This window comes from Daucus carota, chromosome 6, assembly GCF_001625215.2.
Source record: "Daucus carota subsp. sativus chromosome 6, DH1 v3.0, whole genome shotgun sequence".
Lineage (NCBI taxonomy): Eukaryota > Viridiplantae > Streptophyta > Magnoliopsida > Apiales > Apiaceae > Daucus > Daucus carota.
Genome location: NC_030386.2, coordinates 34,272,303 through 34,291,342, shown reverse-complemented (window position 1 = coordinate 34,291,342; position 19,040 = coordinate 34,272,303). Strand labels below are relative to the sequence as shown.

Here is a 19,040-nt window from a genome sequence, read left to right as displayed (position 1 = left end):
ATCCCTGAAAATTGACCGAATATGTTCTCCAGAATTGTGACTTGAAAGAGATCTGAATTTTGCTTGTATCAGTTTGGCTCAGTCTATAACTATAAATTTGCTCTCTACACTGCTTCGTTAAGGGGGCTATCGATGGTTCTCCACTTGTGCAGCTTCTGCATCAAGACACGAAGATAGGATTTTAGTCTAGCTGAGGCAAAAAAAAAAAATCGACAAAACAATTTTATTGTCATGTTAGATTCGAATTTATACTTTCACTCGAAAGGTCTAACTCCATAATTATGAGGGCGAAACAAATTTTTAATTAAAAATATAGAAGATATATGCATCTATCACGGAGGTCAGTGGGGACAAGTACATGTACCCGTCTCCGTCTCTATACCTTCTGACGTACACTTCATTTTAATATATTTTTACCATCATTTGGTGAAAAAATAAATAAAGGATTTCATTCACAAAAGTTATTGTTGAAATTTTTTTTTTGTATATAGCTGATCTGGTAGTTTGTTACGAGTATCTTGTAGTTTAACAAATGTCTTGCACGATATTAGTAAATATACTATGCAGGAATCAGGATACATTAAAAGGCAAATAGACCGAATTTGTGAGTATACTACAGTTTTATCACTGCTACCCATATACTTATACGTTTGTAGCATTGATCCATGTATGTCTTTGTTAGTAATTTCCGGTAACTTCATACCGTCGGTGGATAGAATGACTAGCAATATGTATAAGCAATACTGAAACTTGTCCATAAATGGAACGGGACAAATGAGATGTAGTATAATTTTGGCGTGAACGAGAGAGATCGGACGCATGTCAATCTTTTCAATCCCGCTTCACATCCAAATTATGGAGGAGTAAATCTAAGATTATGGCCTATTTGTGTGCCCTGCCCTTCTTTTCATGTCTTATCACCAACTACCTGTCTTTCAAATTTCAATCTCAATTCCAAGTTTTGTCTTACAGTAGAGCAGCGCACTGATGCTAATACTCCCTCCGTTCCTAAATACTTTTCACATTTGTATTTTTCGCGTTTACCAACACACACTTTTAATCAATAATATCTTTAGTTTTGTATTAGTATTAAATAAAAAAATTCATTGTATTAAAGTACTCATAAATACGAATCCAACAAGATCACTCATGATTATATTTTATCTTATAGGTTAGACGTAAATTAGTAATTTGTCTCATGTTATGAACAGTGCCGACATTTCAAACGAGAAACGTTTTTAGAGACGGAGGGAGTAATATTTTTATATCAACATGTGGTCAAGTACCTCAAGTCCTGCACAAATTTAATTTGAGGAGGAATATAAAAATAAATATTTGCATGCATCGAATACGAAGGAGATGTCTTCTCTGGGCTGCTTCGTATACGGCTTGTATATCCCAATGCTGTAGGGGCCGAGCCGTCTTATCAGTACTCTACTGGGTTTGATGGGTACTCGTTAGAAAATTCATCTGGCTTTCACGGTGCTAATTATTTTAAGCGGATTATAGCTAGACAAATTCATTAGTTGTCAAGCATGAATGCAACATTGAGTGTGACCGCACGACTGAGTACCCAATATCTCATATCGTACGTACATGAGTAGTACTGCTCAAATAAATTATAGATATACTCCCTCTGTCCCTCTCATTTGTTTACAGTTACTATTTTGAGATTTCCTTCTCATTTCTTTACATTATCATAAATAGTAAGTTTTTCTCATCATTACACCCACTATCTTCCCCCACTATCTCATATTTAACAATAAAAACTACTATTACACCCACTACTTTCCTCCACTATCTCAAATCTATTATTAAATATTGATAGGTCCCACCACTTTACCCACTTTTCATCTAACTTTACTCATTTTTCATACATTGTCTTGGTCTCCGTGTCCCCCTCCAATGTAAACAATTGAGGGGGACGGAGGGGAGGGAGTATCAATGTTAATACAACTACAATACTGCAATGCAATGTGCAGTATGCATGCGTAGTTGCGTACACAATAGTTGATTAATATAATCCGTTATTGACTATTTGGGAAAAAATATATTTTCGCTAGGTTGATAGTCTCCCCACTTGTCAATAAAAAAGTAGTCTTCCATTATGCGCGTGGACTATTGTTGTCACGTACCAGCAATCAACGTCGTGCGTATGAATTATTATTCGGACGAGAAAAGTGATAACAATTATTTTTTTCTAAAAATATAAAGTAGTTATTTTATATTATTTTATAAATATTTTATATTTTTAATGTTATATTTTTGTTGTAATAATTTTCAACATTCTAGTACTAAACTGTGTCATAAATAGAGCGTCTCTATAATTTAATAAATATTATCCAACTTTTTTTAAAAAAATTAGATGTGTGATGATCAAATTTATGATCCGTAGAACATGAGTCTATTAATCAATTACTCCATTCGTTTCTCTGACTCTTTTGCATATATATTTTAATATTTTATAAAATATAATTTTATAAATTATTTTATTTTTTTATGAATAAAGGTTTAAGTGTTTTTTAGATAAAGAATTGAGGTAACAGCAGAAAATAAATTCCATCTCGATGTCCTCGTCCATATTTCCTCTTACGTGTACTCGCATCGCATGAATCACCTAGCTAGTCTGGGATCAGGGGTTTCAGCTTTAAGCATATTATTATCATTATTATTGTATGTATTTAAATAAGTTTGGATCCAAATACAAGGATAAGTCGGGTCACATCAACCGCAACCAGAAGTACTATTTCTTTTATGTAAAAGGAGATTACACAACACATGGAGGTCAATTGTGTCGATCTTTTATCAGGTCCAAAACACCTCTCTTTTTGGCTCCCCATACTTTGTCGCACAACTGCACAAAATCAAACTGTATATATATCTGACGAGCTAGCTAGCTCTTTTGAATACTTCAGTTACGCTCTTTCTTTTTACTGTATCATACAGTAACGTCATCAGTTATATGAAATTACTCGGTCGATCTCTTTAGGTTGTTAAGATTTTGGATTAAGATTTAGTAAGACTCTGTTGTAGTATTGTTTTATAAATTATTTTAGTTTTTTCTTTTCGAACCTTATTTCAGAAAAAAAACTGAGAAATTAATTATAAATTTATATATTACTTATATGTCTTAATATATGTATCAAGTAATAGATAAAAATTGTTAATAGATAGAAGTAAGGGAAGGTGTACTTTATAAGCAGTAGTTCCCTGAATACTAATATTATTCCCCAAGAGTTGTTCTAATTCTACAGATTATAGAATATTTACAGGCATGAACCCTAGCAATCTATAATTCTCTCTTTTCAAAGAAAAATAAAAAGCATCGGAGTAGAATATCAACCGGTCTCATCACTATCCTCACTTTTCTCACATTTTCACGTTACTAAACTTGTTTTCTTAAACCCATTTAGATGGGATGGAGGGAGCACGTCCGAGTCATAGCTGATTAATTAAACTCATGTGAACTGGTTGTATTCCGGATGAGTTTTGGGGTTATGTAATCGTAAAGCATAAAGACGCAGAGAGAAGTCAGTGGTTGGATTCGGTTATTATCATCAGTTTACTGAACTTGGGTACCAGATAATAATAAAGCTAGCTAGGATAATGTACTAGGCTATGCGAGTAGCTATGAAGATGAGCTGTACTTCACAATTCAGACAGATGAAAACTCAAAAACCAGCAGTCTAACAGCGTACGTCTTTTGCAAAGGATGTAGATGCGATTATTAGGCTAACCTAAAGTCTGTCTCACAGATTGATAAGACCTCGTGTAGATAATCAAACATTTCTCAGTTTAACTTTCTCAACATTTGCTTATAAAACTGTACTCCCTCTGTCCCTCTCATTTCTTTACAGTTACTATTTTGGGATGTCCCTCTCATTTCTTTACGTTACTATAAATAGCAAGTTTTTCTCATCATTACACACACTATCTTCCCCCACTATCTCATATTTAACAATAAAAACTACTATTACACCCACTACTTTCCTCCACTATCTCAAATCTATTATTAAATATTGATAGGTCCCACCACTTTACCCACTTTTCATCTAACTTTACTCATTTTCCATACATTGTCTTGGTCTCCGTGTCCCCCTCCAATGTAAACAATTGAGGGGGACGGAGGGAGTAATAATTTTATACTGGAAACTAGGATATGCTTTCAGCAGATACAAGGAGAAATTAATAATCAACTACGTAATAGCTTCTTTTTCTTTTACTCCGTGTTTACGGCTGTCGTTGTCTGTCCACTTTAGAGGTAAAAGGGTAAACATAAAGCAAAAGATTAAGTTAAAATGACAGATAGCTTTCCTATTCATTCAAACATATAGTATATGGTATACTACCACATTGATTGCAATGTGGCAAAAACTATAGAAACGTTTAATCTCAAAATGTGATTTGGATGATTTTGATTCGTCTTCATTAATTTCAGGCACAATTAGGTCGCATCTTTCTCAGTCAAACATACAGAAAGGTCGACTCGACTCGGATCAATTTAAACCATTGATTTTCGGATCGATCTAATACGGAGAATTGAGTGTTATTCAGCATAGATACATGAAGAGAGGGAACCTAGTTTATATGTGTATGTCCAGCACGACTACATTGAACATAAAACTGGGTACAAAGCTTGCAGTGTCCATATTATATACTTGTCTGAGCCACTGGGGCATTGTTTAATACTCCCTCTGTCCCAGTCAATTGTATACGTTTCTTTTTCACTGCTCGACACGCTTTTTAAGGCTCTTATAAAACATAGTTCTACAACTTATTTTTAAGATTTTCTTTTTTTGTATAAAAGTATAAATGTTATACTTTTATACAAAAAAAAAAATCTTAAAAATAATTTACAGAACTATACTACATTGAAGCATTAAAGTCGGTGCCGCGCCCCCGTCCCCCAATGTATACTATTGACCGGGACGGAGGGAGTAAGCCATGCATCAAGTCATCAACTGTTTCTGTGGCGTGCAGGAACCGGGACAAATGGACAATGCAAATATATGTAGAATATAAAGAGAAATTTAATAATATCAGTACGAATTTGATAAAAGAAATACACGACTGAGCACAGATTTGACAGTTCATCCTCTTGTGGGTCTATTCGACAAAAGCTTGCAGCTGCTCCCCAGAGGGACCTTCTAAACTGTTACATGTTGATTTATTTCAAACTGTTGGTACCCAACCAAAATAAGATAAAAAATAACAGTCTAAGAGCATCTCCAACCATATAAAACCCTTGGCTAAAAATTGAGTTGTCATACCAAATATAAAAAATATAACCAACATGTTGAAAAAATCACACTCCAACCACGTGAACCCGTTGTCTATATTTTTAGCCAACCTCCTGTGGATGATTATATTTGTCGAACCTCTACAGGTCTGTAAGAAATCTGTAGGATGATTGCACATCATTTATTACCATATTGAACTGATTTATTCTATTTTAACAAACTAAAATATTAATAACATACTATTTTTAAATTATAGCCAACCAATATAGCCAATGCCATTGAAGTACAATGTCTTACAAGTTCGGCAAATTTTACATAATGTCTTACGGATGCAATTTAGCTAACGATTATAGCCAACGCCGTTGGAGATGCTCTAATGTATAATTTTAGAATTGATGTATAATCATTAGCTAAATTATAAAAGGGTTTAATTATTCATGCAACTCGGTAGGGTCAAATAATTTTTTTTCTGCAGATATACTATTTTAGCGTATCAAAATTGAATTTTTAACCAAAAATAATTTTGTAAAACATTTTTAAACTTATTGTGAAAAATATTACTATTTTAGGAGGAAAATATGGTCCAAATTCCATTAGGGCAACACAAATATATAAGTATATATTATGCTTCACCCGTCCGAAAAGAAAAAATTGTACGAAGTACAGTACTTTACAAGATGGCTCTTTTCCTAACTGTAAACTTTGAGACCGAGTTGGGTGATTTGGACCAGGGTAATACTTCTAGTATGCTCTCCGACTCCATTGGATTCCACATTAAGAATTAAAGCCAATCAATTATCCAAATTATAATTTATAACATGCAGAAAGACATTATGCAGTACCATATATAATTTGGAGACTCTGATGAAGTTTGGTCTGTTGCATGTAGCAAGACCCAGATTCTCTCAAGTGTAAACAAGAAACTGAGTCTGCTACAAGTTGTTTGCTATGTGAAAGCGGTGAAAATTTAATGAAATGCGCGAGTACTTGAGAATTTATGAATGGTCAACATAAGAATTTGGGGAGTACAGAAAAGGCTAAACACTAGAATTACAATTGACAAGTACATTTAACACACAAAATTGAGCATCACAAGGGTTGCAAGTACGGTAAACACACATAGTCCACCGTGTCATGATGGATATAAACATAGTCCAAATTCAAAGTGGTGAATTATATACTTCAAGTACTGCCCTGGTAACATCATAACATGCATGTACTGAGGTTGATTAATCAACGGTTGATCGAACAAGAGCTTAGCTGCTGCTTCTGCTAAAGCCACAGCAACTTATCAGCTCAGCTGTGACAGAGATATCGCAAGTCTCACTCATTACTTTACTACCATTCAATACTTACTGCCCCCACACTTGCATGTATCAATCCTGCTACCTCGTTCTATTCTCCACACCACTTGTATTTTAACTCACCATCTTATTATGCAGACAATATTTGTACACCGTGTGTTTGGAGATGTTGCACAAGTTTGTATAACTTCGAACAGGCCTTGTCAGCTCTATTGGGGTTCGACTGTTTCAACTTATTTACTGTCTGCAGTTAGTTCGTTAGGTTTAAATATGGTAACAGCTCCATCAGGCTCAGATATCATATTGCTTGATTTGATTGTTGATTGATATGTCAGCTCAGCTAATCTCATGTCAAATCTTCCCAGTTTTGTTGTTCGTTTTATTACTCCCTCTGTCCCTCTCATTTCTTTACGGTTACTATTTTGGGATGTCCCTCTCATTTCTTTACGTTACTATAAATAGTAAGTTTTTCTCATCATTACACCCACTATCTACCCCCACTATCTCATATTTAACAATAAAAACTACTATTACACCCACTACTTTCCTCCACTATCTCAAATCAATTATTAAATATTGATAGGTCCCACCACTTTACCCACTTTTCATCCAACTTTACTCATTTTTCATACATTGTCTTGGTCTCCGTGTCCCCCCCAATGTAAACAATTGAGGGGGACGGAGGGAGTATGAGTTGAAGACACAGCCTTACACTAGAGCAGCCAGCTTGGACGAACTCTAGAATATAATCTTCTTCGGTTTCTTAAATAACAGGACCCGGTGATGAGCCGTTTGATTGAGTTTAAAATTATGACATATGATTTAAGGTGAAAAGCCCGGAGTTTAAAATGTCTGTTTGGGTGATTTTGATTTATGAGTTATTAAAAATATAATAATAAAAATAAAAATGATTTACGGGAAACTTATGATTTATAAGTAAATTTTATTAAAGTGAGTTAAAAAGAAACAAGTCACGGAAAAAAATATCTTAAACTAAAATCTGGCTTAATTCTGATTTCTTACGCAAACATACATTTTTAAGTTCAAAAACAACTTTAAATTCGTGACTTAAAACCGATACAAATAGGCTCGATATAATGTTGCCATTTCCAGGAGTTTCTATTTAAATATTTACTCTGTATCTTATACAGTTTGTCCAGAGGAAAATTATCTGCTCTAAGGGTAATATATTTCCTGCCTTGGGCTCGTAAGGATGAGGTGCCCCTCTATACACAGGAAAGTTTTGATTTACTTGTTTAGCAAAAAAAATAAATTGAAACATAAGTCTGCATTGAAATCCATTTATAAAAGCCCAAAACTAATGCCCAACAGAACTTAGAAGCATTAGTAATCCTATTGTGAGCAACAGGTCTCGCTTATGTTTGGTTGAGGCCCACAGTCCGCACACATATGGCCCTTTAAGGGGAGAACATCAGAAAACTGGCAGTAAAGGCTAAAGCCCGAGTAAAGCCCAGCATAGCAGAAACACAAATTGAAAGGAAAATTGTGGATTAAGATTCCCACATGCACCATGTCCACTATTCGTAGTAACAATATTGTAACTAGGATTTGTTGTCCACATGGTTAAATTTATTGATAATAATTTTTTTAAATACCAGGAAAGAATAATGTTTTTATAAAGAATATATATTGTTTAAAAATTGTTATAACTAAAATGATTATAAAGCTCACAAACTAGAACTTAAGGCATAAATTCAATATTCTCAATTAGACACCTCAAGATTGTAAATGAAAGATCAAAAGCATATATTCCTTCATCTAAAGCTAAAGTAAGACAGCTCGGGTTCTATTTCAACTCTGGGATTATTCCCCTAATCTTTTGCATTATATTTCCTTTCCCTTAGCTTTATTCTCTTCTCCTCTTCAAGAAAAGAATCAATAACTCACAAAGCAATGAGAACAGTTGTGCATTCTATCAAAATAATAATATTCAAAGTTACTTTCGATAAGCTTATTTCGGCTTCTTGTCAACTCAATTGCTAGGATTCATAAAGTTGCTTTTATTCATACAAAAAGGTGGTTGAAATTTAAGTGTGTTTGTGTATATAAATACTAGACAATCCTCCGTGCAGACAAGTAAAGATATAAAGCATCGTCTTCCTATTCCACCATGAAGGATCAAGAAAAACAGAACCAGCCTCCTCCAGGTTTCAACCCCGCCCCACAATTGTGTAGACGTATTTTATATAATTTGAACAAATTTTACTAGCATCAAGATACTGACTCCTTGTTCATAAATTTGATTACTAGGTTATCCAAGTGAGAACCCACCAGCTGGGAACAAGTATTCCACGGAAACAAAAAAGAAAGGGGACAGAGGCTTCATTGAAGGATGGTAAACTTCACTAGATCTACACTTTCCGCTACATGCTCTATCACTGTAATTTTATGATAGCAAAGCTTGTTTCTTAACAAAATTCCTTTTATCACTTGCAGCCTTTTTGCCCTGTGTTGCTGTTGGCTCTGTGAAACTTGTTTCTGAGAGAGATGGCTACGAATGGCAAGACCAGTATTGTAACTATAATGATATTCTAAGTTTTGTGTGATTACGTAATTATAATAGTATAGTAAGACCGTCGTGAGGTTTATATTGTGTTTTTAATGTACAATAATACAGACTTGCTTTTATTTCCTCGAGGGTATGTGCAGAAAGTTTATTCTGTTCAAGTGTATTAAAATTATTCAAATCTTTTTAGTTAATGAACCATAAGTCTCGCACTAGAGCACTTCCCAGAGTTTCAGTGATGCAAAGAAAATGTAAACTGCCAAATCCTTTTAACTTGAAAAAAAAGTATCTTGTCAACCCATTTTAACGCAAAAACTATAAAACCAAAATCTAACCAAAACAGGTTCAGAGTCTCATAATTCCCAGAACACACATACTCAAATTGACGAGTGAACTCTATTTCTTTTACAAAAAATATAAACCAAGGAAAATGAAGAATTATTGATATAAATCATAAAGGCTTTGGTATGTGATGCAGAGTTTCTTATGCAGCATATTTTCAGACTTCATATCATTTTTTGGTGGTGAACACCAAACCAATTTAATAATTTCCAAAAGAAAAATTGTGACCTTCACTACAGTGATACAAAAATAAGAAACTGGACCAAGAGAACCTGATCAAATTGGATTTCCCAAGGGGAACAACTTCTCCAGCATATTATTAGAAAGGACACTGTTCGGATCCAATTCCCTTCGAGCTTTATTATAAGCATCTACAGGAAATCGCTTCCTTAACCTTGATTGTAGAGCTGCAAGCTCATCTTTGTCCTTTGGTACCTGCAAACAGGGTGTCCAGTAAGCAATATGCAAGACTTTGCAGGTAAATTTCAAAAATATAATATGCAGAGAAACTTGATTTAGCTACAATACTGTCTGCATTGACAACCTTAAGTACGATACAAAAACTAGAGATTAATACAGCAATATTATATTGCTATAATCCTTTTGAGCAAGTTTTAATACAGGATATATATCATCTTGTTTGACTGAAATATAACTTAACTTCAATTGAAAGAAACTGTATAAAGAAATCAGATAATTATTAAGGAATTTATAACCGAATATTACACAAGGTCTGGCTCTCATGAGAACTATGCTTAAGATAAACAAACTGAAGAACCAAATGTTCTGCACTTTTACCTATGATGCTCAGTAATGTTCAGCACTTGAACACAGTGCAAAACATTAGTTTCTCACAATTCTCTTGTTCTCATCTGAGCCTGATCTATACATATAAACATATTATACACTTAAATCAAGGAAGTTTTCAGGGCTATTATTAGGGCCATTTTATGATTTATGAGTATAAGTGTATACCGATTACCCATTGCGCCATTGTTTAGAAAAACTCTAAATGTTTTCATATTCAATTGGAAAGTCATTCAGTAAAGACGTTTATTTAAATTATCTTTCCATGAGTATAGTCTCAAGGAATTCTGAGGGTGCTTATTGGCTTCCTGGGGCTTCCAAAACAAGAACCTGTTTGTTCCTCTAACCTTGTTCCGAAAATTGCACTAAATTTTAGATTTCGTAAAACCAGGATATCACGAAGTATCAGTACCTCAATCTTTGCCCAGTGTTCATATGCTGAATACTGATCCCATAACTGGGTTTGGGTCATATGCCTATAATGAAAAAATTCCTCTGTTATCTCCTTTCTCTGTCGTGGATCCGTTGTAGGAAGATACATGATTATGCCAACCTGAACAAAAATTGAGAGATGTACATAAAATGTTGACAAATTACAAGAAGCTCCTAGTTGTAAACCAAACACACTAATCACCTCAAACTAGATTCATGTTAATCAAAGCAATATGTAAAAACGAAAAAGACGTAATGTTAATTGTGAAATTAAACAATGGAAGCCTATTCCAGCCTTCATTCCCTCCACTTTCTTTTGCTGATTTAAAATTTATTAATCTATGTTTCGACTTTGACCATGACAGGCTTTTTGAGTCCAGGCCATGCTTCGACTTTGACCATGACAGGCTTTAAAAAATTGTGAGCCTTTTTAGCCCTCCGATCCAGGCCAACGGATGAGCTTTAAAGCATAATATATTAAGTAAGTCTTGCCACCCACTAACAAAGTCTTAATACTACTCTTAGCATCAGAGAATGGGCAAAGTTTATGGTTTTGACATGGCACATGAAGATAGATCTTTTTTGGCTAGGGTTATAAATTACATTCATCCGACGTCAATTAGCTGATTAATATCTTTCAATTTTGGTCAAATAATTTCTAGAGACTGAAAGTTACCCATGAGAAAATATCATCCTCTGCTGAGCTGTAAGCTGGACTCATGAGGCTCTTACTAGAAGTTGTCCATCTCTGCTCTATTGGTGCAGGTGCAGGCACTTGTTCCTTTTCAATGAGCTGCAACACTTCTTCTATGTATTGGATATCTTTCATGTTTGGTTTAGCTAGGGTTCCAGCAGGAAAACAGGTCTCTGATACCCATTGTTGGCCACCACAATCAAAGCCCAGAATCTCATCACTCCAGCCTAATCTGTATCCCTCTGACCTCCTCCAGAATTCTGCCTCAGCTTGATTGACCTTTATGACATGGTCTTTGTTCAGAGGATCCAGTGCAAGTAACTTATCTCTCAACTCTGTAAATGTAAACTCACTAATTTCTTGTTCTTCACCTCTGCAAATGATAATAATTAATAAAAAGTAATCATTTTACTGTAATCAATTTGCATGGCAAACTTATAAACAGACTACATAATATAGGCAAAAAAAAGATATTGGACGGCAAGTGAACATACCAGAAATGAAAAATTATTCTTAAAACTTAAAAATATACAAAAGACATTATGTTGTACGCAACAGCATAATTATGGTGACAACTCTTCTACAAATAAAACATATGTAGAGTATAAATAATAATTATGATTATAGCAATAGTAATAATAACAACAAAAACAACAATTATAACAATAATAATAACATAACAACAAAATAATAATAATAATAATAATAATAAATAAATAAGCACTAAAAATGAATACTTCAAGCAGTTTTATAAAAAAAATCACGAATGAATACTTCAAGCAGTTTTAATAACATATAACTGCCAATATTATAAAAAAATCAATAAATAAAACAATCACATATTACAAATGATGAATACTGTTTCGATGTTTCCGTATGTGACACATTCCACCAGAAAATATGATATAGTGATGTACCTGTACTTCTTAATTGACTCATGGTAAAGATCACGAATTTGCTTCATGGCTTCATCCTTGCTATATTTTGGTTTAAAATTTGGTGCACCTTTCCACTTTGATACGGGATTACACCTCACAACGACAACCGTGTCAGTATATGGTATGTAGAGATACTTCACATGCTTGTTGTCAGACAGCAATTTCCTACAGGAAGGAAAGAAACAGTTTATATTCAAGAATTTGAAAGAAAAATAGAATATTGATCAATAAGTGCAAAGCTGACAAGCAATTGTTGCAGTGGAAGGACAAGTAAATAACAACCATAAAAAGTACAGGTTCCAAAAAAGGTAACAATGATATCCAAAAATTAGTAGTAGTAGCCTTTTAATTTGATGTGGATTGCACAATTAGATGCAATGATTAATAATTTTTCATGAACCATATACTACAGAAATGAGCCTGTTTGCATTTATACATTATTCCAGTGGTCACTCTGCCACTCATAAGCATGTCCTCAAGTTGTCTTAATTCATACCATGAATGGTAGATAAGCACCGTTCAATGTATAATAATTTATAAAAATATTTATAATAATAGAACTGAGTGATAATAATAATAAAACTGTGGCCTTGGGGGGTTATCAAGGGTTAAAATTGTTCAAGTATCCAAAAAAATTACTCTTTGCATACAACTGCACATTTTACATTGGTTCGTGGAAACTGGAAATATAGTTTCTCCTAGTATTAAGACCAGAATAATTAACTAAAGAATGAGATGATATGCCTTCTGCTCCATGCGAATTATGAAGGAATATATTTGTAAAGGACATAGAAAGTGAATGTATATACTTGTGGTTTTTCTTTATATCTTTAATATTTGAGACATAGGTATGCTCAACAAGTTCCTGCCTCTCAACACACTGCAGAGTGACTTCTGAAACGACACCAAGGCCCCCAAGTCCACACCGAGCTAGATAAAAAAGCTCGGGATCTTTCTCTCTTGAAACCTCTATAGTTCCTTTACCAGGTGTAACCAACTTCATGCTAATAACCTGCTCATCAATGGGAGGCAACCTTGCTCCAGTGCCATGTGCACCAACCTAAATATGATTAATCCAAAAGAGGAGCTGTAATATGGGTAAGAACATATGTATGTAGAACTGAATAGCAATGATTAAAATGTTACAAATTTTGTTATGAATTAAAAATTCGCACTGAGTAAGATTGTTGAGAGTTACTTAATGTCCCCCAAAACAGCAAAATTGAAGACAGGCACACATCTAATATGTGAATGAATGTACATCTCAGGCACTTTTTTCTTTATGTGGAATAGCACTGAAATAGTTCTATAGAAAGAATAACTTAGCAGCCCTGCAATGTTAACACTAACTGTTTACGATATACGACAAGATCAACAGTTATTGATCTCTTGAGGGGATCACAAATAATGCAGACACGTATTTCTGTTGTCAACTGTTAGAGTAATAACCAATGATTGTCTTTAAACCTTTCTCCCAAAATCACACAACTCTCCTGATTTACAACTCAAAGAAAAGTACACATTTTATGACTGACAGACTGTAGAAATAGCAAAGTTTGTGTCTTCAACGGCAAAGTACACACTCCATCAAGCAGAAGTTGAGCACATGACACACTTATTGATATGTACATGTGCCATTTTTCACTACTTATTACTTGATTTTGACTGATATAATTGACGTTCAAACCTTGATGTATTGGCTCACTTAGAAATGTGCTTCTTATCAACCATCATATTTATATATTATGCTACTGGCAGGAAAGTATTTCATCAGCATGTAGAGTTTCCGTCCGAAATGTGGTGCTCATATACCATGCAGTGCCAGGCACCATTTTTAGTAAGTTAGCTTATCCTAAAGAGATGGACGTTTTTTAAAGTTAAAAACGATTTTATATAAAAAAATCAATTAGCCCATGCCTAAACACATTTCTTGATGTTCCGAGCTATATAAAACATAACCTAATGCCTTTCAGGCCATCAACTACAGTTGAACCTCGATTAGGTAATAATTGATAACGTAATATCCACACTAAAGTAATAGTTTTTTCTGGCCCTGACATAATGTAGATAGTGTATTTCACTTTCGGTAAATAATATTTTTCGTTGGTCCCAAATCCCAATGTTATTAGTTTAAAGAGGTTTAACTGTATACGCTACTCTTATTGTAAGACAGCTAAATATTGATATTCCAAATTTCTAATAAAGCAGGTCAAAAACAGAATATCCTATGAATGACAATTAAATAAATTGAGGCCACACTGGACTGTCTTCTATACATTCCACAGATATATTTACATATATAGACAACTATTATAAACACATGGCATGCCCCGTGCCTGAACACAGTTATAGATGTTGCAAGCTACATACAAGTTACAACAAAACCTGATGCCTTTCAGATCATCAACTGTAAGCTACTCTTATCATATTTAAACTATTAAGATTCCAAATTTCTAGTGATGCAGGCAAGACAGTATATCCTCCAAAAGATAGTTAAACAGAGAGCACCACACTGGACATCTTACCTTCGATACATTCCACATATATATTTACATATATAGTCAACTAGTGTCTTCTAATCATGCAAATTGCAACCTTTGCCACTTCATAATGGTATTATGTACAGTAAATTCATACTTAAAAAGCATCACAATCATCAATCAAAGAAACAGATAATAAATTTATCAAAGGCTAAACAGCATTTCAGAAACTTCAGTCTACCTGAACAATGCCACCAATCTGCTGTTCCCTAATGGACGCAAAATTCTGCAAAGTAATCCCGAACTCCTTAATCCCATCGACGAGCTCCTGCACCCGAATCCCCGCCTGAACCCTCACAATCTTCCTCTCCTTATCCACCTCCAAAACCTTATCCAACAACGCCAAATTCACCATCCCCGCTCTAGTCAACCCGATCCCATTCGGCGACAACCCCGACCCCACCGGCCTAATCTTCTGCTTCTTCTCACTAGCCACCCTCACCACACTCTCCAACTCTTTCACACTCTCAGGCTGCACAAAATTCCGCGTATGCACCTCGTGGGTCCCACTCCAATTAGACACAGTATGCAAATCATCAGGCAACGGAGCGTACCTAAACATCTGGGCCTTCTTGTGCTTGGCATTCTCAGGGAACGGGAAAGAATAGTATGTAGCTGCAGCACAAGAGAGTAACAGTGCCGCATAGCCAATGTATTTACGAATCTCTGCATCAGAAGAGCTCGAAGAAGGGGAAGAAAGAGGTGGGGTTGTTGAGAATCCACGGGAAACAAAAGGGTTTCTAGGGTTTAAGAAATGAGGAATTTCTGAGGTGGGGTTGCTGAAAATTGGGGGTTTTGTGAAGTGCAATCTAGGGTTTTGAAAAAAGGGTTTTAGTGATCGCTTGAGATGAGCAAGTCGGGACATTTTGGGTGTGTGTATATTGTATGTATAGGTTGCTATTCAGAGTATAATACTAGTGTTCAACGGAAGAAATGAAGAATGATTTAAGTGGAGTTGAATGTGTGAGGATACTGAGATACAAGTATACAACTGAGAAACGTCTTTGGATGTATGTATAGAATAGATGACACATGTGTACAAAAGATTTTCTTTACTTAGCAAAAAAAGAGAAAAAATAAAATTGTCTTTATAGCAGTCATTAAAGTAAAAAATATAAGATTATCTAAAATATTTGTATGTTTATTTTAAACTTAATTATCAGATGTTTTTATATCTTTTATTTTATTGACCATAATAAATAATATATTTTTAAATTGTATCACACATTTTTAAATATATGTTTATTAAAATATTTTACTAAATATATTTAAGAACTTAAGATATATATTTCAAATTCAAGATATAAATGATTTTAGAAATTTTTTAAAATATAAAATAAATTTTATAAATAGAGACATATAAATAATAGTTATGAATTATTTTCTCGTGGCAACCTAGGCAAAGACATCCCTGCCGCACATGTTTGGATGATTTGATTTTGGATATCTTCACCCACAAATTATTTTTTATTTTTAGAAAGAAAATAAAAGAATTTGTTTCAAGTGAGTGCAGCTTACACCTACTTGATTATATGAAAAATGAGATATGCTTGTATGTATCTCGTCTGTATCTACCTCCAATCCCTCTTGCTGCTAGATGGGTAAGTCTTTAATTCTTTAACCGTAGCTTTATTTACTTGTAATTCTCCAATATCTTCTGCAGTTATATGTTTAGTACATGTTTTTATTTTGAACAATTTTTTATTAAGTCACTCTGAAATTTCCATTAATTATTGGTGAAAGTTAGCATAAAGGTTGAGAATTTGGGATATCTTGGAACCCAGATTTTGTTTTTGGAGATATATTTGGTAAATTAATAGAACCATACATGAAAGTGATGGATACTCTACTAAAGACTCATAACAAGCTTGAGTTTTTCAATCCAATTCATGGGTTTCCTGATAAAGTTGGAACCCTGAGTTGTTTGAAGTTTCGAAACCAGGAGCTGAGGTTTGGCTCTAGAAGATCGAATGTAAATTGGGGGAAGAACGGTTCTGTAAAGGCTAGTAGTAGTGCCCTTTTGGAGCTTGTTCAAGAAACCAAGAAAGAAAATCTTGAATTTGACCTTCCTTTGTATGACCCGTCGAATGGCCTTGTAGTGGACTTGGCTGTAGTTGGTGGAGGTCCTGCAGGGTTAGCGGTAGCACAACAAGTTTCTGAGGCAGGACTTGCGGTTGTGTCTATAGACCCTTCTCCAAAATTGATATGGCCAAACAATTATGGTGTTTGGGTGGATGAGTTTGAGGCTATGGATTTGCTAGATTGCCTTGACACTACCTGGTCAAGTGCAATTGTTTACATTGATGACCAGACAACCAAAGAGCTCGGAAGACCGTATGGAAGGGTTAACAGGAAGCAGCTTAAATCTAAAATGATGCAGAAGTGCATATCAAATGGAGTTAAATTTCATCAGGCTAAGGTTGTAAAAGTTGTACACGAGGAAGCTAAATCCCTATTGATATGTAATGATGGTGTGACCATTCAAGCTGCTGTAGTTCTTGATGCAACCGGTTTTTCAAGATGTCTTGTTCAATACGACAAGCCATATAATCCAGGATACCAAGTAGCTTATGGAATAGTGGCAGAAGTAGAAGAACATCCTTTTGATGTAAATAAGATGATTTTCATGGACTGGAGAGATTCCCATCTTAATGGCAATACAGAATTAAAAGAAAGAAACAGTAAAATCCCTACGTTTCTTTATGCTATGCCTTTTTCATCTGACAGAATATTTCTTGAAGAAACATCCCTTGTAGCTCGTCCAGGTTTAGCCATGGGAGATATTCAGGAGAGAATGGTGGCTCGCCTAAGGCATTTGGGTATTAAAGTGAAGAGCATTGAAGAGGATGAGAGATGTGTGATCCCAATGGGAGGGCCTCTGCCTGTACTCCCTCAGAGAGTAGTGGGAATTGGCGGTACAGCTGGTATGGTGCATCCTTCCACTGGATATATGGTAGCAAGAACTCTAGCTGCTGCACCAGTTGTTGCCAATGCAATAGTTCAGTACCTTGGTGGTTCTAAGAAAGGCGCTTTGGGAAACGAATTGTCTGCAGAAGTCTGGAAAGATCTATGGCCAATAGAGAGAAGACGCCAGCGAGAATTCTTTTGCTTTGGTATGGATATTTTGCTAAAACTCGATTTGCCTGGTACAAGAAGGTTTTTCAGTGCTTTTTTTGACCTGGAACCTCGCTATTGGCATGGATTCTTGTCTTCTCGACTATTTCTTCCTGAACTATTCTTTTTCGGGCTTTCTCTTTTCTCAAATGCCTCCAACACTTCTAGAATAGAGATCATGGCAAAAGGCACGGTTCCTTTGGTAAACATGGTAAACAATCTGATCAAAGATAGAGAATAGTCATTTTGTGATTTTGACTCATTGTGTTATAAATGTTTGTATGTTCTCTGATCATAAATCTAGTTCAAAATGCTTGTGAAGTTACACATCTTGGTCGTCCACTTTCTATTCTGTGAACTGTGAGTTTGCACGTTGCTTACAGGAGATAGGAATTATAAAGTATGTGCAATATCATGAGGTAGTAAAAACTGATTGAGAGTTCTCAATTTTTGCTTGGATTTGTAAATAACTCCTAATTTTTTACGGTATACATATACTACCAGATCGATGCATATAAAGTTTAATGTTAGATGATCGTATATTGTAATTTGTATAAACAAATAGTGGCATTATCTGGATATATTATGGACATAACTACTTGATGTTTCCTTGATAATATTCGACCTCCGGATTTACTCCTGAATTACCAATAAGCCAAACACTGAAACTGTGAAACACACCAATAGTGGGTGTGGGTGTGTGGAATACCTTAAATCAAGAAAAAAAATAACTTGTTTCCATTTTTTATTTAAGTATTAATTTCTTAGATTAAGTATTGAGGGGCTTTCAACCTTTTTTTAAAATCTATATAAACTATCGACCCAATTAGCCAACTACCGCAACAAATAAATTCACCTAGCTCAAACCGGAACCATAAACCTCATAAATCATATTAAAATCTACCTCATAAATCATATTAAAATCTACTGTGGCTCGCAAGAGGTCTATTTTCATCCCTCTCACAAGACACAATAAACAAAATAAGTCTTGCCACTACAATCAACCTTCCAAAACCCAAGCTAATGAAAATATAAGCATAACCCAGAACCCAAAGAAATGAGAGTATCAAGCATGATATCCACGACTGCATTCACATAAATT

General features: G+C 34.7%; 2 protein-coding genes across 2 annotated transcripts; one reads left to right on the top strand and one right to left on the bottom strand.

The window, feature by feature from the left end:
- Positions 1–9,488: 9,488 nt before the first annotated feature.
- Positions 9,489–15,847, bottom strand: LOC108227887 (L-galactono-1,4-lactone dehydrogenase, mitochondrial). The gene is made up of 6 exons (XM_017403264.2): positions 15,006–15,847; positions 13,094–13,344; positions 12,264–12,449; positions 11,329–11,719; positions 10,633–10,773; positions 9,489–9,848 (listed from the first exon to the last, which is right to left on the bottom strand). The coding sequence occupies exons 1-6, from the start codon at positions 15,687–15,689 to the stop codon at positions 9,690–9,692; spliced, it is 1,812 nt and encodes a 603-aa protein (XP_017258753.1). The 5' UTR covers positions 15,690–15,847; the 3' UTR covers positions 9,489–9,689.
- Positions 15,848–16,246: 399 nt separating this feature from the next.
- LOC108193045 (lycopene beta cyclase, chloroplastic) lies at positions 16,247–18,266 on the top strand. Its single transcript, NM_001329160.1, is given in 1 exon segment — positions 16,247–18,266. A coding segment is annotated over 1 exon segment (1,527 nt). The 5' UTR covers positions 16,247–16,652; the 3' UTR covers positions 18,180–18,266.
- The last annotated feature ends 774 nt before the right edge of the window (positions 18,267–19,040 follow it).